This window comes from Amblyomma maculatum, chromosome 9, assembly GCF_055883805.1.
Source record: "Amblyomma maculatum isolate TAMU_Amacu chromosome 9, ASM5588380v1, whole genome shotgun sequence".
In the NCBI taxonomy this organism is placed as follows: domain Eukaryota; kingdom Metazoa; phylum Arthropoda; class Arachnida; order Ixodida; family Ixodidae; genus Amblyomma; species Amblyomma maculatum.
In genome coordinates, this window is record NC_139352.1 from 35,017,618 (window position 1) to 35,042,255 (window position 24,638).

Consider the following 24,638-nt stretch of genomic DNA (forward strand, 5'->3'; position numbering starts at 1 on the left):
ACGTCATAGGAAATGCTACGTCATGCGTATGCGACGTTACTAACAGGGACGTCAGTGGTTTGAGGACGTCACATACCCAGCCAATCAGAGGGCTGCGTCAACTGTATACCCTGAATGCCGCGAGACACCGACATCTCACTCCGGAGAATTGAACATCACCGAGTGGTAGCATCGGAGGTCGAAGAGTGGCAGTCGTATATCATAACGGAGTGGGTAAGTAGAGGCAGAAAGTCGTCGATTAGGAGTCAACAACATGGCGGCAGTGCTAATGGTTTCACATCCTACTAAAACAGTTTCGACAGTGACATCAAAGTTTTATTTCTGGTAGAAAAAGAAATTATAACCTTTGCAATCTGCGTCGAGCTTCTAGCTACTGTACGTTATGTTGAAGCCCTATTGAGTTTATGGTGAGTCAGTTTAAGCGATTATGCAGCAGCGCACCAGGAAACGCACAAGCAGGAAGAGACAAGCAATTGCCCCTTTCTTCCTGTCTCTGTTTCCTGTTGCGCTGCTTCATATTCAATGGCTGACCAATTAGCCCAATTATTCCGTTTACTGAGTCAGTTCTAAGGTAGTTAGAAAATATAAACCGAACTTCTCTGCGGTTCGCTTTCTAATGCACTAATGATAGTCTGAGTATCCCAAACAGTGCATGATTAGTTTTTGTTCTAATCATGAGGTTATATGTCAAATCTTTAAGGTTGGATATTATGAAAGGAAAAAGCGCGACGATGTCATTATATTGGCTCGAGCTAAGGACATCTGAGTGCTCTAAGGTACCTGTGTTCTTTCGCTTATGAAGGGCGCGGGATAATAAGTTGTAAAAAACAATGACAGGTTTTTCTGTTATTGGTCCAAATAAATGCTGTCCTGTCTGCTCAGCATTCAGTTTCTCTCATAGGGTAAAATAAGCAAATAGAGGTCATCTGGACTAGTAAATTTATTATATGGGCCAGTAAGAGAAAGATCAAGTTGGCTTCTATGGATAGAATACCCCTTCGGAATGACAAAACCATTACTATTACTAAAAAAAAAAAGGATTTTTCAGGGTATAGACGACCGGCAAAAGAAAGTTATTGCCACCACAGCCCCTTTTCGCAAGTAAAACCGTTGTGACGAGCAAGGTATCTCGGATGCTGATAAAGGTACACTGCTATCTATTTTGGCTAACATAAAGATGCCACACAAAAGAAGTATTCCGCTTTAGAACATTTTCGAATGTAATGTCTTGTGCAGTAGTATAGGGCCCTTTTCTGGCTCTCAATTACGAGTATGCTACTTAATCATAATCGTAGCCCTCACAGTTGTAGCCATTTCCATCGTTGAGGTAGTTGCTGAAGTGGTTTCCAGTTTATTTACAAATGAAACCGCAAGTTTTCGATACTCGGTCATTACAGGCCATGATAATGCAGCAAGCCACGCTAAAACATGTCGGAGCACACTGAAGCTTCGTCTTTTTAAGGGTATAACGCGGTAGTATCATTGGCTCCCGTCTCGAGCTGCTCTTAATTGCAGATCCCCGTTCGAGTGTATATGCACTGTGCTACTCGCCCTGTCCTCTCATTTTCTATCCCTATTTTCTGACACGTACATATTTGCACACAGTCGTAAGAGACAACATTATGTGAAATGCAATGCGACAGATAAACCCCCCCCCCCCCTTTAACCAAGCCGTACGAACGTGCGTGCATGACCTCATGATCAGTGTATGACTCATGATCGAAAAGGGCCCGTGGTTAGATTTCCACCTCAAAGAAACTGCCCAAGTTGGCAGCTCCTGCCCACTGTGCCAAGTCATGTGGTCCCGTAATGCAACGATAGGAATATGACGGCCTGGAGACAGTGGCCTGATTGAAGCCAAGAAAATTTGTAAGGCTCTCCACATCACAGCTCTTACAGTTCTTGCGATGGTGGATATGTAGGAGCGCAGTGAGTAATGTGTATTCAGTAGCACTTGGGCTTGCAGAAGCGACGCCATTTAAGATTTCTTAATAGAAATTTAAATTCGCAGACATTATAAATAAATTATGTGTGCGAGGCCGAGGAGGATATGTGTGACAATTATATTAAGGCGAAAGCCTTTAATGTCTCATGCTGTCGTGGACAAATTGTGTCTCGCTTTTGCGGCGGATCGGCCAAAGCCGGATGACGTCATAGAGGTTTCGACCAATCACAAAGCATCCTCACAGTATGCGCCAATGCGCGCCTTATGTGGCCATATGGCAATCAAGGCTCAATTAATATTAATAACCTAATTTTTAAATAATTGACTAATTAAACAAAAATTTATTAATTCATGACTGCTTAAGTAATTCATTATTAACTATTTATTTAATAATTATTTTAAATAATGAACGATTGCCTTCTAAACGATTGATTAATTAATTACTTTTGACACTAAACTTCTTGTTTATAACACAATCGTACGGCCGAAACTCGAATATGCCTCGATTATCTGGAATCCTCATCAATCATACCTAATAGCTAAACTTGAATCTCTGCAAAACAAAGCTGCGCGTTTTATTGCACGCAATTATTCCTCGTATTCTAGCATTTCTTTAATTAAGCGAGAGTTAGGTCTCCGGCTTTTAGAGATCAGGCGAAAAATTAATCGCCTAATATTTTTCCACAAGCTTTACTATAACCCTTCAAATTACAGCATCGAGAAAATAAAACCGGCCACTCAAATCTTTCCTCGCCGCGACCATGATCACAAAGTGGAGCCTTCTTTTGCGCGAACAAATTTGTTACAGTATTCATTCCTTCATCTCTCAATTAGTGAATGGAACGATCTAAATAAAAATATTGTTTGCCTCACGAACCATGAAAAATTTAGAGAAGCCTTGGAAACGATGTTCCCTGCTTAGTCGGAAATGTTTAATAAATTGAGAACTACGCCTGTTTTATAGTTTTTACGCTCGTTTATTTTTGTTTTTCTCTGATTTGTGCTCGTGTTGCCATTGATCTACGTATGTAATATTGTTTGTAATTGTTTGTTAGTTCTGTATATCACTTTTTCTCATTTTTTTTGTTGTTAACATGTGATGACACTATGAAACATTTGTACAATGTTATTATGACTTCTCCCCCCCTATGTAATGCCCACTTGGGCCTTTAGGGTAATTAAATGAAATGAAATGAATTAGTGACAGTTGCGTAGCAGAATGTGGCACTCAGGCTTTCGGCTTTCACTACTTTAGTCGCTGAAGTCCCTCGTAATTTTTTATCTTGCTCACTCAGCAATTGTAGGGCTGTACCTGCTCTGACCGAATAATCATCACCACGCGTCATCGAGCTTATAAACCGCTAATTAGAAGTGTCTCGCAAAAATGCAGAAATGCTGTTATATTAGCGTGTGTTTGGAATAACAAATCACCCAATGCAGCTTTCATGGCGGAAGCTGCTGGTACATTGCCAAATTTCAACTCCGCAGAAGCACGCGCACTCGGGTTATTAAAATCGGCAACCTCACGTACGTATACAAATACGCGTTAAAGGAATTCTTCAAAAGATCAGCGGGTTTACTAAAACAGCGCAAAAAACGAGGACGCAGCAAATAAGAGTCAACGCGTCCTCGTTTTTTCCGCTGTTTTAGTATTGATCGCAACCAACTTGCCCAGCTTTCTGGTTTTTTTAATCAGCGTGTAAACGTTGCGTATTACGGAATGGTATTACGATTTCCAATGGAACATTTCGTGCAGCCATACAGGTCACTTTCGTGGCTCTCAGTTGCCATTGTGATACTTACTTGTAGTCGTTGGCTCTTCCGTTGTTGGCTCTGCCGTTGTTGGCTCTTCCGTCGTTGAAGTAGTCGCTGAAAAGGTTTTCAGGTTTCCAGTTCGGAAAACAAATTTTCAGTAGGCGGTCATTACAGAAGAGAGCAATATGCAACGAGCCATGCAAAGGAGACAGCGCCATGCTCCTGAAATGAAATTGAGCACCTTCCAGGTTCTTTTTTCAGGCGATGGTGTTAAATGCCCACTTTCCCGGACTATCCGGTGTAGTTTCTGGCGTTAAGAGTGAGGAGATATTTTTCCGGCTGGTTGACGTGACGTCGTAACAAGACATGGCCGAGTTAACACATGCTTAAAACATGGGCAGCTCCTTTGAGACGTGCCGGCTAACAGGGAGTGGAACCTTCCAGGACCTTTGGATCCCTAGTCATGCACTCTACCTCTAGAAGAAGCAGGCACGTTTGCAAGGCTTGGTTCAAATGGGAATTAAAATCTAAGGGGAGGGGGGGGGGGAGGAGGGGGTCTTTTACGGACTGTGATAGGTTACGAATGACTGCACGCTATAGCTGCACAATCTAAGGGATTATAAAGTCAGTAACAAGGTTTGTGTGCGCAAAAGAGAATTTACAATGGAGTCGCATATTGCATACAGGTGCCATTAACATTACCGTGCTATACCTTTTAAAGGTCGAACTTAATGTCCTGAAAATATATTTTTCGGATTTCTTGTATTGAGGGGTGGAACGAGTGTGTCGTAATGCGATGACTCCCTCATCGTAGCCTTGGTGTCTGCGCATGTCTGTTGTTCATAAAGAAAATCAGATTTTAGTGTAGACATATTGTGGTAAGGTTTTTGTGACACCGTGAATCACAAAAAAATGCAAATATAAATGGTTGCAAGAATAAAAAATAAAAACGAAAAGTGAATTTCTATGTCAAGCCCGTTCTGCACGAACACTTACTACTCGTCTTCATTGTAGTTGCTGCAAGGGAAACCAATGTCGGCATAATTGCCCATGTCTCTGACGTGAGACCAACGGGAATTGCTCAGCTGTTTTGTTCTCGTTACCTCAGCACTCAGGCAGTTATAAATGTCACGAAAGGCACCGAGTCTAATTACGTGCTATGAGGCGAAAGCATTGAACACTCTTTAATCTACCACTAATCGAATGTAATCCATCCTTAATGTGCAAAAATACAGCCTTATTCCCCTAATGCATGGAATTTCCAATGTATGTAATCCAACTTAACCCACACTAATTCACCATAATACAACATATATAACTTTCCAACATAATCAACTATTGATAAACGAGAATCGACCTGACCCAAAGAGATATGACGTAGTACGCATTAATTCAACTCAGCTCAACGTATTATACTCTTTTAGTCGACGCAAGCTTCTCTTAACGTACCGAAATCGCCCGTAATGTACCATTGTACAAATTAATCCAATGCCATCAACTTCCAAGTGACTGCAGTCTACCACAACACAACGTAATCCATTGGTAACCGACAAAGTAACCCTTAATCCAAAGCAACCCTCTGTTAAGCCAGCGTTATCCATCTTTAAACGTAATCCAACGTCTTGTGTATGCTATACACCGCACAAATTCGTTAACTATGTAATTGGCTACTGCGACCAAGTTACTCTGAATGAGATCAGACCGAATTTCCGGGACCACTTTTCGTATACAACGGCGGATGCCACTGTTAATGCGAAGAGTAGGTTTTCACTTTATTAAGGACTGTTATATGGTCAAAAGCGCTTAAAGAAGAAGTTTTAGAGAAGTGTCGCCAAATTGGGAAATAGTGCTTATACTAGTTGTCTTCGTGGTCACTGTATGCATAAAAGTTGAGCGGCACTCGTGTCTCCTCTTCCCGAAAGGTTCATTTTCAGAGTATTTTGAGCAATTCGGCCTAGCAGCAAAAATATTGCACACACTGATATGCATGACGTCGCCATGTTAACTAAACCGCTGCTTTCAAGCGACTTCCATGTCGGCGTTGTTGATTTCGCTCAAACAAAACCATTTTGTTGCTTCCTGAAGTTTATGCTATATCAGTAGCCGCGATGTTTTATGTCACGTATTGCGTGATGTGTCGTATCAGTTTTACGGTGTCCTCCCCTGCTGTAACTTTCATTTATAGGTAAAACTCTGCGGTTATATAACGATTTCAAGGAACCGTCGGCCAGACCTTGGTTCATCGTCCCATGCAGGAGAGCGGGGACGAAATGAAGAGTTCATACATGCACACGGAGTGTCTGTGAGTTTGCCGTTTTGTCGTCTCTACTGTTCTGCTGACGAGACACAACAACCCCCTGCTCGTCGGCTCGAGACACTGAACGCATGCATTACCGAAGCTCGCGTGATTGACCATACAGGAGTTAGAGGAAGCGTCAAGTGCTTACTGGAGGTGCACACTTTTGACGACCGAGGTCAAGAAGAAAAAGTGTGACTTTAGCTTTATTTATGCGTAAACTGTAGCAGCGGTTTCAGCGAGGTTTCGGAATCAGTGGCTTCACCCGTCTCAACGAACGCGCGCTTACATGAGCTTGATGTTGTCTAGAAAAAACCGCAGCGAACACAACGAAGTTGTGAATCATCCAGTGCAGCGCGAGCGTGAGCTGGTGACATACTCGTCACAGCACGCTGAAGGCTAGGTGAAAGGGCTAAACGGTACTGCAGAGGGCGCCAGAAAGTTAGCTGAGAGGTTAAGAAGTTCGCAGGGGTTAAGTGGATGCAGCTAGTACAGAACCGGGTTAGTTAGAGTAATATGGGAAAGGCCTTCTCCATCAGCGGTATAATCCGGCTGCTGCTGCTGATGATGATAGTACTGCAGTTTCGTAAACATATATATTGTCACAAACAAGGTGGATGATGACGGTGTGGGAAACAGTGTGGAAGGACGCGAAAGAAAACGTGGAAGTGTTGAGGTGAAGCCTGGCTCCTGTGCTCTGTCCCTTTTGGTCCCAGTAAAACGACTTTACGTGGTGAAGTCAGAAATGTTAAAATTTTTGAAAGGACTTTGAATCGGAGAACCTCCTACAAATAACGTATACATTTGGTTGAAACTCACGACAGTCATCATACGAAACTGAAAACTCAAGCTGGACTGTCTCATGCAGCTTCAATAAAGCTGGCTATTAATTCCTTTATTAAAATTATTATGCCCCGGAAAGCAAGCGTTCGCTCAAATTGATCTTGTACCGGCGTGTGTCAGTTTTTCTAGATTAGCTACAAAACTTAGATCTTCCTTAAATTCTTTAAATCACCCGCAGCATTCTAGCGCGGCCGATTCAAGAGCTGACACCTGAGTTGTGCATATATGGCTGCTTCTCATACATAGATGCCCAGCTGATGCCAAAAATGGCCGTAGTGGGCCCACAATGAAGGCTACAGAGGCCCGCTCAGGCCACACGTACTGCTTTGAGTGGTCGTTGTCGTCGCCTGCGTGGTAGTCGTCTTGACCTTGGCGTATGAGTAGCTGGCCGAGGTCTTGTCTTCATCACCGGCGCCGTCTTTCACAGCTCCCGCTTCTTGCGACGACGCTGCATTCGCGGAGGGATAACGAACAGCAGCTGATGAAAGCGCATTATTTCAAACATTGTTATTGTACCCTACGCTAGCGTTGACAGCGCTCGGGCAGAACACTGCTATGGGTTAACAGTTAGCAGCCTGTGAATTTGTGCTGCTTGCGTCTCTATGGCACGAAATTTAACGCATGAACAAGGCGACGCATAAGTATTAGTTGTGGTTACACGCTATTCGCAACGTGAATGCGACAATGTTTAGAATTGAAAGGTGCGTGATCAACACGAAGACGTGATTCTCAAACAAGAAACATGGCGACAACAAAGCGAAGTGTAAGAAAGGAAGCTTCATATATTGACAAACATATTTAGTCGAGAAAACAGTCGATAACATCATCGGTCCACTTCATAAAGCCCCTAGTACGGCATTCTCGTCGCTATAGGTGGCCTAGTTGGGATAGTTGGCACGTCTTCGTTCTTAAAAAAGCAAAACGACGTTGACAAAGGTAGTTCCCGTCTTCACTATGTCTTCGTCTCTTTGCGCCTATATACTACTGTTTCTTTTTCTAATCGATGTTCAGTGGCGAGTGAGTGCTTGTGTTGTGTGGCAGCCTCTTTTTAGTGGTCCCCCTTTTGGGCTCGTTGAACAATGAATAAAGCTTCCTGCCTGGTGTGGTGCAGTCGGGGAAGACGGAGAAGACTGAAAGACTTATTATGGCTTACTCGAGACTCTGCGTGCATTCACTGTCGATCACTCCTTACTGCGATACACACGCGAAAATGTTATTTTAAGTGGAGTGAGGGCAGCAGATGAGAAATTTTTGCACATTCACCTCTGACCATGCATAAATATACCAGAACCTTTTTGCTTTATGTCTGAATATTGTTACGGTGCGCATTAGCGTTTTATTGAATACTTTCCATTAAAAAGAGTAGGCTGGCTTGAGATTGCACCTGTACGGGTCGCGTAGTAGCTGTTCCGAAGACTAAAAAAAAATCCCCCCAAGCTAAAAATATAGCGCTGAAGCTTGCGACACTGAAGTTAGATTAGAGGTCACACAACATGTCGTTGTCAATTTTACGGAAGAATTTTATGTTCCTTATAACAATTTCCTAAGTTGAGTTGTTTTAAGCTACCAAGGGGGTTAGCCTTAGGGTTATTCTTATTTTAGCACAGCCTTTCTCACAGTGTGCTGTTAGTTTTTTTGCAGTCATTTAACATCCCTCATCTGTATACCTATGCGGTTTAAATTTCCGTGACATCGGTGTTTTTACTTTGCATTGTTTGCCCTCGGAATGATCATGTGACTCAGCTCGCCTAGCTCCTATTTTTATGTCTGGCTTTGTGGTGTTTTCAGTTGTCGACACAATTCAGACCGTAAGCACTGAACCTCTACACCGTCCTGATAGTGGTTTGTACGCTTTTTTTTGCCACATTTAAGATATGGCTCGGCTATCTTACGTGCAGTAGGGAATGTTCAAATAACGCAAATGACTCCTAAGTGGCGTTGCTCGGGCTGTTCTTCTCAGCCTTCTAATGCTCGTTCATGCCCGTCTTCGAAATACGTGTAAGAACAAAAAGTTAGACAAGTATAGGCAGCGCAGTGCATTCTTAGGACACGGAATGGTTTGGATTCTTGCTCTCCCCTGCCAAGACACTTGTAGTCGTCCTGTCGAGGTTACGTATGCCTGGAGCATATGCGTATACTAAGAGGGACTTACAGGAGCTGCCGGTGATCGCGAGCAGAATGACCACCAGGAGCGCGACGGCAGCCAGAACGACGGCCCCTGTGATCAGCATGCTCTTTTTGCTGTACCCTTTCCTGCGAGAGACGGTGATAATGCCCTAAATTTCGAGAGATCTCAACAAGGGCACGGAAGATATTCTCGAATCAAATATGATATGTGTAACTACACAGCTTCGGCGGCCCGGTGGTGCGCCCTAACGAACTATAAAATTTTCGGCTCTTGGTCCAAGGATTCCAAGAACATAATAGCCATGCAAGTGTGGCTGAAAGCCAAGTGAAAGGATGAGATTCAATAATTTGATGCATAAAGTGACCGTAACAGACAGAAGAGAGAATTGGTTTTATTCTTGTATGGGGTTTAACGTCCCCAACGAGGCTGTAAGAGACGCCGTACTGGAAGGTTCTGAGAATTTCAACCACCTGGGGTTCTGCACTGACATGTGGCACAGCACATGGGTGCCTCGATTATCGTCTGAATCGATAGCGGTCGCCGCGGCCGAGACTGTACCCTGCATTTTTTGGCACACCAATCGAGTGTCCTAATCATTGCATCACCGTGGCGCTGCTGGCAGAGGATAAGATTTGGAGCGATAGGGGAGACTACAGCAGATGGCGTAACTTGGATGTCAATGATCAGTTCTGAACTTTTTTGGGTTGATATCATCGCCGTAGATATTTAAGGTAAAGTGATTACCAACTACATCTTTCTGAGTAAAGCCGGTACCTCAAGAGCTCTGGCTAAGGCTCTGTTCTGTATGGACGGTAAACGTCACATGCAGAACTCAGTAGTAACCACTGGCCTGCTATTTGAACTGTGAAGATTCTGAGAGGAGAGACATGTATCCGTGGGTGAGAAAAAGGCACTGTGTATATGAGAGGAGGAAATTTCGAAGGATGTGTTTGGGACGGGTACGCCATGGCTGCTCAGATATTAGAGGCAAGAGCTAACTGGTAATCAATTGGGTGCCTATGTCCTGCAATTGATGTGGAGCTCGCTGATAATGATGATGTTACAGAAATTTGAACAAAATTCTTCATTTTGTTTCTAATTTCACGGCAATATAATGCTATAACGCTTGGAGCATGGATTTACTATACAATAAATAACAGCACGCACATTTGCATTCCCGCTCAGGATGTCCTGTATGCAAATGCGAGAATATAGAAACCAGCATTGGTCATTTGCTGTGGAATTGCCCAGCGAAGAGAAGATAACCGATGGTCGCTTAGAGTAACAAACTGGATTCCAAGGGAAGGAAAGCGTAGCAGGGGCCGGCAGAAAGTTAGGTGGGCGGATGAGATTAAGAGGTTCGCAGGGGTCAAGTGGATGTAGCTCGCACAGGACCGGGTTAACTGGAAAAATATGGAAGTGGCCTTCGCCCTGCAGTGGGTATGGTCGTGCTGATGATGATGATGATGATGATGCCCAGCACCGAAGCCGATAAAAATCCGGCACCTGATGGTAACGTGTCTCTCACCAAGAAATCCTTTTTTGTATATTACTTGGGCGCAGAGATCACACTATCGCTGATTCCTCGACTTCATAAAATCGGCAAACCGATTTCCATTAATTTAGTCCTTTCTTCATATCTCATTAGGTACCTATCTTATACCCTGAGGAAATGAATATAATTTTAAAAAACTTTCAACTTTCATTTAAAATATAAATAGCAACTCAGCGTTCATCAGATCAATATTTGTTAACTCGAGAGTGTTAAAGAGCGTTTTCTTAAGAGAATACGGCGGCGTATTTGTGAGCGAGTAACACTAGAATGTCACTGACATGCGGTAGATGGCAGGCTACACTGTCGTGCACTGATTGATCGGATGGTTGTGTGACGCCATGGGAGCACGAGGTACGGCTGAAGTGGCAGGAGCTGCCAAATCGGAAAGCCTAATTAAGATGACGTCAGGGGGAAACCGGAAATCAAACTCTTCGGTACATTTGGCTCTCGATTCAGAAAAGCAACCTATAGGCCACCTTGAAGTTACTTTAGATATGCTTGGTTAAAGCGGAGGTTTAAATTTATGTCGAATTGTCTTGCACATGATGTTGCCCTGATAGATGATGATGAATAATAATGCTTATTGGCGAAAGGGCATCGGAGGCTAAAGAGTGCTGGAGACTAACATTGGATGGTTACTATACGTGAAATGGGGAAAAGTCATGAAATGCTGTGAATGTAAAAAAGGAAAACATAAACTGTAAATGGTTGTAAATATAATCGGAAATGTGACGGTCATAAAACGACGTTATGACCCGGTAAAGAAAGAGGTAACGTGTTAGTTGCAGGGTTTGCCATGAGAAAAAGGGTGGAGAGAGTCTCACCGTACACGGCTACAGCGCCATCTTGTCTATGCCAAGGGACCCTTTCATGCAACATATAGAGTGATTCCAGCAGGCTATGACGCATGCTAATCTCTAAGGAGCCCGCAAGATGTAAAGCTTATAAAACCGCATTGTGGAGATAGCATAAAATTAGGAGCTCTCGTCAGTTCACTTAAAAGAGACGGATTGTAGAAAATGAATTTTTGGTTACGTGTTTCCGTGAAAAAAAAAAAAGAGCGGGTGCAAGCAATAGCCTCGGATGAAGTGGAATGTACCATTTATACACTCCTGGGAAACAAGCTGTTTATTTCTTTATCGTTTTATGTCTATCATATCTAGATTTCCGATTACATAAAAGCTGCGAAAAGCGGCTTTTATGTTCAATGGAAATGTTCAATGGAACTAAATAATTATCTTATCTTATATTTCTAGCGTATTACAAGAATTTTTCTATTGATGTGATACTCATTAGCTTATGACTGTATGGTAATCAGTATGCGTGAGCTAGTAGGCACAAATAAAGAATTAATTAGCAAGGGAGTGGCAAAGAGTATGTACGTGAACGAAGGTCGGCAGGGATGCCACAATGGCGCGCCATTAACCCTCTCGCAAACCCTTGCCCTTTAAGGCAGATATGAAGAGTCCCCCAATTTATGGCACATAATTTATATTCCAATTCACTCTCGACTATTACATCTGAATATTGATATTTCAGGAAACGGGAGGATAATGATGGTAGAGAAGACGATGAGTTTGATCGACGAGCTCTACTTACTCCTCCGGCGTTGGCTCTACCGGGCCTGCACGATGACAATGCAAACCTGTTACTGCACGTAATTAGTTACAAAGGTTTGCAACCTTAACTAATTAGCCATACTTTCTGCACCCGACCGCCGCATGACACTTTGAAAATTTTGTGCTTGGGTAAAGAAACGCGAAGAAACATTTATTGGGGTGGCTTTTTCAATTACCCTGTCAAACGTTTACTTTGCCGAACAGCACTGCAGAGCTCTGCAGTGTCTTCTTAATTATTGAACTTCTAGAGCTGCGAGAGAAAAGTTGAAGTCAAGAGTTCTACTTCGTTTCCTGTTATTGCCGCAAAGTTCACACGGTTATGTGCATAGGAACGCGAGGTGCGTTCGCTATAGAAAGTGCACGTGAGGAAAGGAGAGAAACGTGCGTGACAGCCGAGCAACAGGACAGCTTTAAAAAGATATTTATTTTGCACGAGCCCGCAGCGCGCGCCATGGAGAATGACGCTGCTAAAATCTGCTGGCTGCGGAGAAGTGAACAGCGGTGCCGGAAACGGAGCCTGTGCATGTGATTACCGACGAACGCTCGACTACCCCCCCCCCCCCCCCCCCCCCCCCCTAATCCGACACACTTTTTTTTTTTCTGTAAACGGTCTCCTTGCCACTGAGCATTGTGCATACTAGGCGGCCGGCGCGAGCGTCTATCCTGTTTCATAGCGAATCCTAAACAATTGTGTTTGACGCACTTGTACTGCGTGCCTGATGTAGGCAACGAACGGGTATTTACACCTTTAAGAAAAGCCAGTAGTGCACGCGATCAGGCCTACCAACACGTTAGGCTCTCTAAAGAAGCTATTTATTTTGAGACCAATCTGGTGCGGTTCTCGCAGCGAATATTTAGTCCTGTTCTCTCTCTGCGCACAAAGGTCCATCAAATGAAAATTTCCACGCAGTCATCAGTGCGATCTTTCAGACCGATTAGGCGGGGCTGTCTCGCCGCTATAATCCGCTTGCCTTCGAAAAACTACGGTGATGCCACATCATTAACCTAGAAAAGTCAGCACAGACCAATCGAAAACGGCATTGCTGTCCCGCTGTAACTTCCTTCAGCTTTTCTGCGTGTATCACACTTGGAACCTTCGAGCGGTGCCACAAATTAGCTGTAGACAAAGCCGAGCGTATTTGTGGCTATTTAGAGAGAACTCTCTCCCCCTCACTATGCGCTGCGGTTTCGGGAGAAGAGGCACACTCGTCGAATGAAAGACGGCCCAGCGCTTTGCTGCGCTGCCTTTTCTGGTCGTGTTATCGCTGCTATCCGCAGAGAGGAGAGGAGAGAATACACGACGTGGATATCTTATGGGGCAGACCTCTGGTGAAATTGAACAAGTAAAGTTCCCATCCACAATGACAGTTAAGTCGGGAAGGGGTGCCGCGTGCCCATGTCTATAATCCATGTTAGCCGGGGTCAAGTTTCGCGAGCGTTTGGCTGTGAGCTGGAGGAGCCCAGGTGTGACTGCGACATCATAACACTCGGCTCACTACGGAGAGGCGAAGCTGCAAGCCCTCGCTGAGCTACGCCGCTGTGATAGCACTCGTATAGGAGAAAGTATAGCAGTTGCTTCGCCGACGGTTTTTCTTCCAGCTTTATCATGGATGCGGCGCGCACCGGACCGAGGGCATCAACTCATCGTCATCGTTGCCAGGCCCCGGTCGATCATTCCGTAGAGCTAGTTAAACCTAACCATTTCTTTGTTTTGGTATGGCTTCACTTTCTGTTTTCTGACTTTGTCCGAGGAGACGCTCTTAATATGAAGAGATGGAGCGACACGCTGTAAAAGTGCGATGGCGACAAGCAGGCGCATCTGCCAATCACACGTGGACCAGGCTGATAAAAAATAAAAGCCGGTTTGATGTGGCATCAGAGTGAATCTTGAACCAGGAGGCTGACTTTTTTAAAGGAATGCATGGATGGTCTTTAATTTAAATTTCCTCTCTCATATTGTGCGTGAGCTTATAATATTTTGCAGAGGCAATTAGAACTGCCTGACCTGCCCCATCAGTTTGTTTATCTGGAGTGTCTAGAGCCGGTAGGGGGCCCTGTTCACGACTTTTTTTAAAGGCGCTCGTACTAATGAAGTAAAAGAAAAGGTGCTACCCAGTCAAAAAACTAAAAAAAAAACCGTATCAAAAATGCGTCAAAATAGTATGTACTTCTTTCGTGGCATCAGACTTTCTTAAAGGTCTCTAGTGCTTTTCGTGGCTATATAGTGGATCGAGTACACTTCTGTAATCTGTAGTGTTTTACTTCTTTTCTGTAGTAACTACAGGAATTCTTGAAGTGACTACAGAAATGATTGTTGTCACAGCAGGGCTCACTGTAAAAAACTGCACACAGAAATTCTGTTTTGACAGCACAACATTATCTGTAGTTTTTTAGACTGGGTAAACACGTCTATGAATGCATTTATATGGACGACTCTGAGTATCTTCGTCACAGTCACGAACAAAAGTTTGCAGATGCCGATTCCCAGTTTTTCGCGGACAGATAATGCAGGACCACGGCTGCTCGCCACGCATTGAAAAGGATGTCGTATGTGAGTAGACATGCATGTTCTATCAACCGCGGATTAAATACTAGCTCGCTGGCTACTGGTGCAGTGCAGGAACATTACATTTCCATTGAAGTCACACGCGTCAAACCTTTACCCATTATATTACAAACGTGATGACAAGAAAATCAAACATCGGTAGGATTTTCCTTCGTCGAAGTTTAAATTTATGTTTAACTGCACCCTTGTGGATGTTGTCCCGCTCCACCGATTGGTGTTCCTGAGGTAAGCCACAAATTATCCACATGGGTACGCATTTGACATGTGTCGTTTGGGCCTCCCTTTTCATTATATGAAAGTAAAAACATCCCCTTCCTTCTTTTTACTTTCCCGATACAATAAAATCACCGCATTTGGTTACCTTGGGATGTGTACGCTGACGTATCTGAAAAAAAAAAAAGGAGATAGTACTCGATTAGTGGAATTTTGATACTACTAGTTTTGGCTCACTCGAAATACCAACATTTGGCGTGTATGCTGCTTGATGCGTGTAAAGCATGCAGCACGAGCAGTTAAAGTCTATCGCACAGACAGGATGGTGGTCCGAAAGATTATAGGCCTTCATGGTTTAGGGTGCAATACTACGGCCATATACCCAGACAGCACGAACCATGGGCTTAATGTTGGAGTTGTGTTGGCAATTTCCGGTCCTACATAGAACCTGTACATTATCATCATAGCTCAATATTGTGGCGACGTTTGAGCTGCCTGGGTCGTGACTCGGCACGGACCTTACCTCATCTGAACACATGACCCGTCCAGAAAGATGTCTGCACAAAGCAAGTGCTTCATGCTCGGCCATCAGCCCCTGCAGCCTCGTCAACATGCCCTGAATGGAATAGGTTTGCCTAGCGATATTTATAATCTGATTAAAAAGCTGTACTGAACTTCGACTAAAGCTATCGTCCCGTTTTATCTTCCGCTGTATCCAAATGGACAGCGGCAGTTGTCTCGAACTGATGTCCAATTCCAGTCCAAGCGGAGAACATAGCTTCACATTGCATAGAGCCTTTGCGTAGAATTGCATGGCATTTCGATGGGGAAATTTCCTTTTCAGCATGTAGGCTTTAAGGGAAGCTACCGCGGAGAACGCAGTGTGATGAGTACGCGCGAGATGAACGTGTAGCGACGGTATCCTACCTTATAGCAACGCAACGCTAGTTTTGGCCGGAAATGTAGATGATGAAGGGGATATTCTGCATGGATAAGAATCGCTGGGTATGTCTGTGGCAGATGATAGCGGGTAGGCAACATGGCCGCGCACTGACAAACCGTTTGATTCCGCGACGTAGAGAGATTACGTAACATGGCAAGAGCTGCCAATTAGGGCAGATACTTTGAGATGGGAAGCTGATGTGGCACTCGAACGCACCCGCATCCTTGGATGTCGAGTCGGTCTCAGTACTGCTAAGCCACGCAGGCACGTCATAACGGCTTGGCTAATGCGGGTTGTTATATCTATGCCAGGTGGCCTAATACATAACGTGTGAAGGGGCTCCAGTGTCGCAGCACTACGCGCACAGTACAGTCGAATGAATTCGAAACTGTACGAGAATACAGCCACGCAAGCATGTATGACGGTATCTTAGTGGCGACTGTTTGTTAGATTGACATCTGAAAGATTGTGTCAGCATAACAAGTTTGAACGGCGGATGTGAGCAGACCATGGAACATCTGAAGAGAGAAACCAGGAAACATTTGGACATCGAAAATGTATTTGCGTCGGTCAATAAAAACTTTAGCACATGGCAACGCCTTCTGCTAGCGCCATTCTGTTGAGTCACAAAACGTGAGCACCCCGTTTCTTTTTGTTCGCCAGAATGTAAAAAGGACACCTTCGACTACGGACGCACCGAATATTGTTTTTTTTTTATTCAGCTGCCGCCTGAAATGTACTCAAGTTCTCAAAAAATAACCAAGGTACATCGTCCGTGGCCGGAGCCGGAAGCTGGTTGCTAGGGTGGCTGGAAGCCTAGTGATGACGCTGCAATCGTTGCCGCTTTCATCTGATTGCTGTGATTCGAATGTAAAATGGCTGAGGATGGACCCTCGCTCTCCGCCCTTGTATGATAAAAAGCAAGCTATAGCAGCAGGTGTGGCGTGTGACGTAGCGCCTTCCTTGCATTTCGTTTCCATCAAAATATAGCTGTGAACAGCCGGGCCAACTTTATCATCCTTATGATCCGCAATGAAAAATCCGTTCTCTATATTCGACAATGGAACCTGAAACGTGGCAGCCAATGAAGTGCAGCAAAAAGCCTTCCACAGCAACTTTTAAAATGCGTTGTCATCTAGTGAGGGCCGCCAATTTCCTTCCTCTTCGGTAGCATTACAAAATTGGGTTTAGAAAACGGACATTTGACAGGGGCGGAAAAGAAAGCAAGTGAATTTGACTGCACCGCTAAAGTGTAGTAAGGTTTTTTTTACCTTTATTACGTTTTTTACAGTGCGACCAGCACACATAAAAACATATTTGAGCTAATTAAGCTGTATTGTACACAATGCTTCGCTGCGCTTCGAAAATATTTTATGTCTCTGTATTGGTAAGTTATCAGGGTATTGGTAAGCTATCAGGACGGATAACCAAAATGAATTACAGCAAAGTACCAGACATATTTTGGAACGCAAATGATCGTATGTTGCCATACTCGGTGTATCATCGAACTCGGCGACAGTTCTCCCTCCCGATCTGGAAGGAATGTGGATCGGTTCCACATCCCGGTGCCGTTTAAGAACCTACACATTATATAGGACTTTCATTAAGCAGGAAGTTCCGCTGATAAATTTTGCGGCAGGGGGTATGAAGAGAGGAGGAAATAGCAAGCCTCATGGCGACAGAGAGATGATTATGGTTATGGTAATTTGACTTTACTAGAGCTAGGACAGCCTAGCCATGGTCAACGTATTTGTCGCTACGAGGTGGTTCTGCTACTCAACAATCAAAACAATTCACCCAAGATAAGTGAATTGCAGGGCCGAGTGAAAGTTACACACACACTGGCAATACTGATGTTTATACGGCGGCCCCGAATATATTACACTGCTCCGGCGTGTGCGCTAAACCAGTAGGAGTATTTGGATTACGTGAGCAATGGACAGTACATTCACCCAAGGAAAAATGGACAGTGTGCAATAGTACTCAGGAATGGCAAGTCGTATTTTCGCGGGCATAATATGCGGCTTATTGTAATTTTCTTATTTATTTTTTTTTGTCGCACCAACGTGCTCAGGGAAAGTCCTGAATCATTGCTATTGTCGCACTATGGTCGATGTTCCGACTGAATATTTATGCCTGAATCTCGAGATTCGTGGGCTTATATGATTGCCAAAGACAACTTACCTTCATACGTGGAATCGAAGCTCGACGCCGTCTCGTAGTCACCTACGTTAAAGAAAAGGTAAGGGAGAGAGAAAGAAGTCATCCTGTCAGGTAAATCAAAAGGTTTTTTTCATAATTTTTCAACTCGGCAATGAAAGGTTATGCATTTTTCTCTTTCAGTTCAGTTCCCAGTGCGTTGTTAGATGCACAGTAAATGCTCTGTCGTCAAGGAGTTGAGGCCAGGCTGCGGAAACCGCATTTCTTCTGCATTGCCTGTGAAGCTACAGGTCTCCTTGATGCCTTTAGATTCGGCGGCAATCGCAAATGTGGACGGCTCCTTTGCTTCTTACTGACTGCGTGTGCACCGCTATTTGAAATTCCCTGAGAATCGGATAGGCTAGATTTAGAGCCGCATAGCCGACGGTGCAATGTGTCGGGCCAGATAAAACCACGAACTACGGTGCGTGTTCACTATGCTTCTCATGTGCAGAAACTGAGTAATCGAGCTCCGTAAAGGTAACATTGCTACGAGCGGACGCTAAACTCCTTGAATTCACTTAATGCATAAATGGACTTTGATAACGGCAGTTGAAGCGAGTAGCGCAACTACAGGGGCGAGCAAATTTCGGATATACACACTGTAGGCAAGTATAATGTTCTGAACTTCTGTCCTATCCTCTCTCCATGTTTCCTGTGATCGCCTTTTCAGCGCACAGTGCTTCTTAAGCATATGGCTGATTGGTTTGTGGGGTTTAACGTCCCAAAGCGACTCAGGCTATGAGAGACGCCGTAGTGGAGGATTCCGGAAATTTCGACCACCTGGGGTACTTTAACGTGCACTGACATCGCACAGCACACGGGCCCCTTGCTTTTCGCCTCCATCGAAAAGCGGTCGCCAATGCCGGGATTCGATCCCGCATCCTTGAGAACAGTAGTCGACGTTCTGTACCGTTAAATGTCGGTGCTTGGTTAAAATGTGCACTGAAATGCCCTCCTCCCAACGCTGCATTGAAGGGGCGCCGAATCACAGTTGTGCCCTCGCAAAATTGAGTCTAAGGGGAATCGATTTAGACAGGCTTGCTCAGGGACAACGTTTAAAGCCAATTATCAGTGGCCAGTTTTTGATCTAGGTGACTTATTTTAGCGGCGTCATCGGTGGGCAGCATCAATGTGCCTGGTCGCAATGTAAACGGTCATTAAGAGCTGTTGCAAAGATTGCAAATTACGGTGACATTGCGCAGGTGTCGATAGCTGGTGGGTGCAATGAAGCACTTACCCATTGTGGTCCTTCAAATCGCAGCGAACAGAGATGCCGTGCAAGATTTTCAGAAGCACGCGAGCAGACTTCGTCTTCGTACAGTATGCTATTTCGGTGCGTGCGAGTCTGGTTCGTTCACTTTTTCGCTTCCAGAGGTTGCCGTACTAACGCCACCAGTCGGCTATTGAGAAACCGCGCTCGTCTGTTCGAACCTACTACTATAGAGTTTCTAATCAAGAGAGAACGAGGGAATTCGGGCTGCGGTGGACTTCAGCCACCATGAAGTGGCATATCAATGCCGGTAAGATCAGGTTCCGTTTTGGCGAAAACGACCAATCCGCACCGTGGGCATATATGTGGGCATGCCGACCTCGGGAGTTAAATTCTCATTAGTAGTCGTCAGATGAATACGCTATTTTAGTTAGGTTAAATTGTATTGCACACCATTTTATTATAGCTTTTATTCCCCGGTTTTCAGCTTATTTAGTTGCGTTGACTGTTTCGAAATGGATAATTGCTTGCATCCAAATTGCTTTCCATTCCTTGGGCTATAAGCAAAAAGAGTTTTCTTCGAGGGATTATCCTCTGTCTTGTGCTATTTCAGACTTTATTCACCTTCATTCGTAACCATCAGCAAATTCCATCTTACGTCTAGAAGAAGGTACTGAATGCTTTTTTCGGCTGCATCTGATATCCAATCTGCTTATGTCCTTCCGCCTTGGTACTCCCTTGATGGGGCTGGGGCAGGTAGGTCACCACCGCTTTCGGCGGGGGCTAGCCTGCCACAGAATTTTTATCTGTTGTAGGCCGTCATTGCGCCCGCCACCGTTTCTGTGGTGGACGACGGCTGTTGTTGCGGCGCGCGTCTTTCTCTCCCTCTTCCTTTTCTTTCTCCTCTATTTTCTCTTCTGTCTGCACGAGGCAGTGGAGGTGGCTCAGCTACAGAGCCAGTAGGAGGCCCGTGCATTTTCTTTTCCTTCTTCCTATGCAGCCACAACAACAACAGCAATGTCCTCCTGCAACCGTATTCGACCTTTATAGACAAATATTTGTACAGCTTGCAATCCATGCTAAATATAAACCAGTGGACTGTCCTTTGTTTTCTAATACGTGATCTCGTAATTTTCTCCCTGACAGATCAGCTTCAAGTGATTTCCGTGTTCAGCCTTTTATTTGCGGGCATCATTTATGACATATTCTCACTTAGCGGCCTCGTACCGACCTTGTCCTGCCGTAATGGGCTCGCGCCGAAGGTATGCTGCTTAGCTCACGTAATATCCGACTCGGAATGAGCAGAGGTGTACTTTCAATGCTGAAATCATTAAAGTCAGATCTTTATGAATTCGCCTGTCGGTTGTTGCCAGATGCACCTTGTTAAGAAGTTCATAATCTTGCTGAAATAGCGTGGCAAACTCTTCGCTTATCCTTCTCACTCCGCAAGTTTGTAGTTAACAAAGTGTTTAGCACTGAGGTCGAAATTCTACCGGTATTATCTAGATATCAGTAGCTAACTGTGTAGACGAACTTCATGATATGTGAGCCTCAAAAGCATCGCTCCCAGTAGCTACTTTGCTGCCAGCCATCCTCCTTTTTTGCAGTCTTTTTGAATAGATTTTCAAATCCGCAGAGAATGATTTTGCAAACTCCACTCCCCTAGTTGCAAAGTAGGTGATAATTTTTACAAAAATGCCAAACTTTTGTCGTGTAACATTCTGAATGGATTATTATAAGAGCACTTGAAAAGTTTTCCGATCCAAATAATCATAAACACGGACACCTCCTGTTGCAATAGAAAGAATGTTCTGAAAATATTTTATTTTATTATTGACTGGTCTTTTCCCACTTGTATTTCGGAGCACATTACAATTTTGTAAGCGGTTCTTCTGGCCAGATTGTTTCATACACTCTAGCCGGATTTTTCCTTCTGTAAGTCATTACTAGATGTGTGCGAAAAATGAAAAATCGCGAGTGTCCTTTTGTTCAATTTTCAAAAAAAAAAAAAGAACAACAAATCGGGCACGAGTAGAAACTTTGGAAACCTGTCGAATATGGTCTTAACTTTTCGAGTGCTTTTGGAATAATTGGCGCGATGCCAGTCACACGTTTTATTACTGTTCCAATGTTCCAAAAGCAGAGCTCATATCCACTACACGTGACATCCTGTTATCATCAAAATGCGCGCGAAGAAGAGCTAAGTGCCGTGACAAGGCAGATTTGTGTGCGACGTTCATAAAATTCATCTACGGGGCAAGGATCAGTATCCAGCATATCTTACCTGGATGCCGGATGCCACGTCGCTGTCACCAGCCTCTTGCCTTGGAGTCTTGCTGTAGTTGGTTCTTTCTGTCGTCAATAGCAAAACATGACCGGAAATATGGACGTGTTTTGGAGATAATGTACCTAATAGTTTCACATTTTGTTTATACTCACAATAACAATCAAACTATATCCTCAGATCATTACTCGTTACGATTAGAGTTTTTTATAATTTTTTAAATACCTGCCCCGTTGGTTATTATGGCCATCTTGGGCCTAATTACTAGTTTAGGACGGAGGACAAGCTTAAGAGTCATAATATCCCTATGCACCACCAGTATAGACCATTCTGTTAATATGCTCATAGAGTATATATAGTATATACTCCACAGCTGCCTCAGAATTATTAAAAAAGGCGCTTGACATTCTTTTTCACTGGTCAAGCGCCAGAACTCCAAGCACCATCCTTCAGTTGCTCAACCGAGCGTACAAACCACTATTCTACGCCGACCACCTGAAAACTGGGCCGTAATTCTTCTTGTCCGGCGTAAGGGCGCCGGAAGGCTTTGGGGGAAAGGACAGCAGTGGCTGTAAAGATTAAAGATAAAGAAAAAGCAAAATGAAAAGAAAGAAACGAGACAAGAAAAAGAATAGAGAAACAGTGATAAATAAGTAATAAAAATTAAAAAAGAAACGATAAAGACTAAAAAGGAAAATACTTAGAAAGAGTAAAGTAAGTGAGCAAATAAAGTAACAGTAAAGTTGTAGGTGTCGGAAAAGCAGCTCATACCGGGACTAAGCACGAAACTCAAAATGATTTCGCATTTTCGCACTTAAGGATGCTCAGGTCCCTGTAACAATATTTAAAGATGAAGCAAGGTTTATAAATATGCAAGGTAAGCTAACGGCGTCTGTGTTTTCTATTTCTTTTTTTTTTTATTTATTGAATCCTCAAAGGCCCCATTTAAGGGGTATTACATAATATAATTGGTGCAAGGGCAGCCAATTATATTACACCGCCAAGAAATCATCTACAGCTGCATGCTGTTTGCAGTTCCGATATCGTGACACGTTCACAAGCGATACACCGTTTTAGCGCGTGGAGAACTAAACGTAGAAGATGAAAAAGAAGACGACCAGCTGCAACGTCCGCAAGCCGCTACAGGTATGTCTGTTTCGCAGGAAACGTCTCGTGCAATAAGATAGTGTTATTCCGCTGATATTCCTTGCGTTACCTTTTGCCTGGTACACGTTTCTTTTGGGATACTGGTAATCTTCTCTCCATTACCAGTATCGCCCGCAATATTCTAGGGATCCTCAGCGCACCAACTCTGAAATGTGACCTGCTGGTTTCAAGTGGAGAGAAAGAGATATTAAATTTTATAAGTAAATAATATTAAGAATTCTTCTGATTCAAAGAACAACCTCGCCTTCCCCTTTAGCATCACACGGTCGATGAACACACGGTCACACGGTCATGATCACACGGTCGATGAACCGCTCTGCGCGGTTTAATGTAGTCTGAAGGTTAGTCTGCCAGGAGGAGGAGGGGATGGGTACTCCACTGCGTAAGGACCTGATTAGGTGTGGACATTGGCAGATGAAGTGTGTGTGTGTGGGGGGGGGGGGGGGGGGCAGGGGGAAAGGCTTGTTCAGCAGGTAGTACAGTGTGAAGGGAATAGGACTGGGTGTAAAAAGTAGAGAAACTGCGGGGATAGGGATGAGGTGGCTTGATTAATTTTGAAGTTGTCTCCAGTGGGTGCTTTGTGCGTGTCTGAGTCTGAAGCGAAGTAAAAATTTTTGACGAGCTAGTAGGTACATCATATTTAGGATGTGGTGAGCGCTAAAAAAAATAAAAAACTGCCAGAAGAAAATGGAGACAAGACCCTCTGTCCGATTTCCTCTGATCGTTTCTTTTTTATTCAGAGCACAACAATTCTCAAAAAGTGAAGATTGGACGAGGGTATAATATGCGACTTGCTTATGTGTATGATGGTGGGGTAGTCAACGGGATAGGTTTTGGCTGAGGTTCGGCGAGAACATCCATCTGTTAATTCGCAGGCAAACGATGAATACCCCCATTTCCAGCGATGCCTTCATACCCAGGGCCCCATCTAATGGTGACTGCTTGCGGTTGTACAAGTAGCGTTTATGGCATATGGGCTGAATATGTGAGAATGACACCTTTTGTACGAAGCTTGGGAGTCTCTACAGAGGGTGGTGTGGTTTGTGTGGAGGTGGAGATATATGCTAAGCCAGACATAGCATTAATTCAATTCCTGTAATTGAATTAAGTAATTCAGTTGCTTTTTCACTAATTCGTAATATGATGCATTGTATGTGGGCCCAGTAGTTAGTAACGTAATAATATACTTTAGCATTTTAGCAGAGAACGTAATTAAATAATTTCTGAAATTACTTTCATTTATCCTTGTCGTAAGAACTCGAAGGGGGCCCAACGCAAACTCAAGTGTGTTTGGCATGGAATGACTCGATTCCAGACAAAATACGTTTAATTTAGATAGCAGACTGTGCTTTGATAAATCCTTGTCTGCCAGCAGAGGTTCACGTTACTAATTTCTCTTTTTAAAGCAGGCATATAAAGCAGTTCAATTCTACCAGCATCTATTTTCTCAAACTGAAGGATATTGTTCCGTATTATGCACTTCACTTGATTCCTGAAAACTCGCAGTCTGTCAAAAAATTGCTTCACCTTACATTCGCCCCTGAATGTTGCTGACAGAAACCTTATTTCAATCCCACTCGCAAGGTTTCCGTTCCTGCGTTTATTATTCTAGTTTGCAAGCAGAGCCCGCTCTATTTCATTTCAGTTTTGTTTAGACATTAGCCATGCTCTGGGATGAAGTCGCAGTGCTCAGAACGAAGTACAGAATTGCATGACCAAGCAGGAAGCAAAAAATGCGATGTACATAGGTCACCTGAGATAATCTTCAACCTGCAACTCGAGGAAAGAAAGATAAGCGCTGAGTGTTACCCAAGAAAGTTGTCGGCACTAGCAGCTTGCTATCCATTGCCTGGTGCACGTATTGATAAAGAATTCCGGTGCAGCCATAATCCAGGCACCTGGGGTGAATAAT

The 24,638-nt window shown here is 44.0% G+C and overlaps 1 protein-coding gene across 1 annotated transcript in view; it reads right to left on the reverse strand.

Annotated features, from left to right (window-relative positions):
• LOC146178820 (uncharacterized) overlaps nt 1-9,070 on the reverse strand; it is a 39,906-nt gene extending 30,836 nt beyond the window's left edge. The window contains exons 1-4 of the mRNA XM_084580043.1: nt 8,992-9,070; nt 7,162-7,287; nt 6,286-6,301; nt 3,749-3,814 (exon numbers count right to left, since the gene is read on the reverse strand). Of these exons, the coding sequence (XP_084436169.1) occupies nt 3,749-3,814; nt 6,286-6,301; nt 7,162-7,287; nt 8,992-9,070 (287 nt within the window). The remainder of the gene's footprint in view (nt 1-3,748; nt 3,815-6,285; nt 6,302-7,161; nt 7,288-8,991) is intronic.
• Between the last annotated feature and the right edge of the window lie 15,568 nt (nt 9,071-24,638).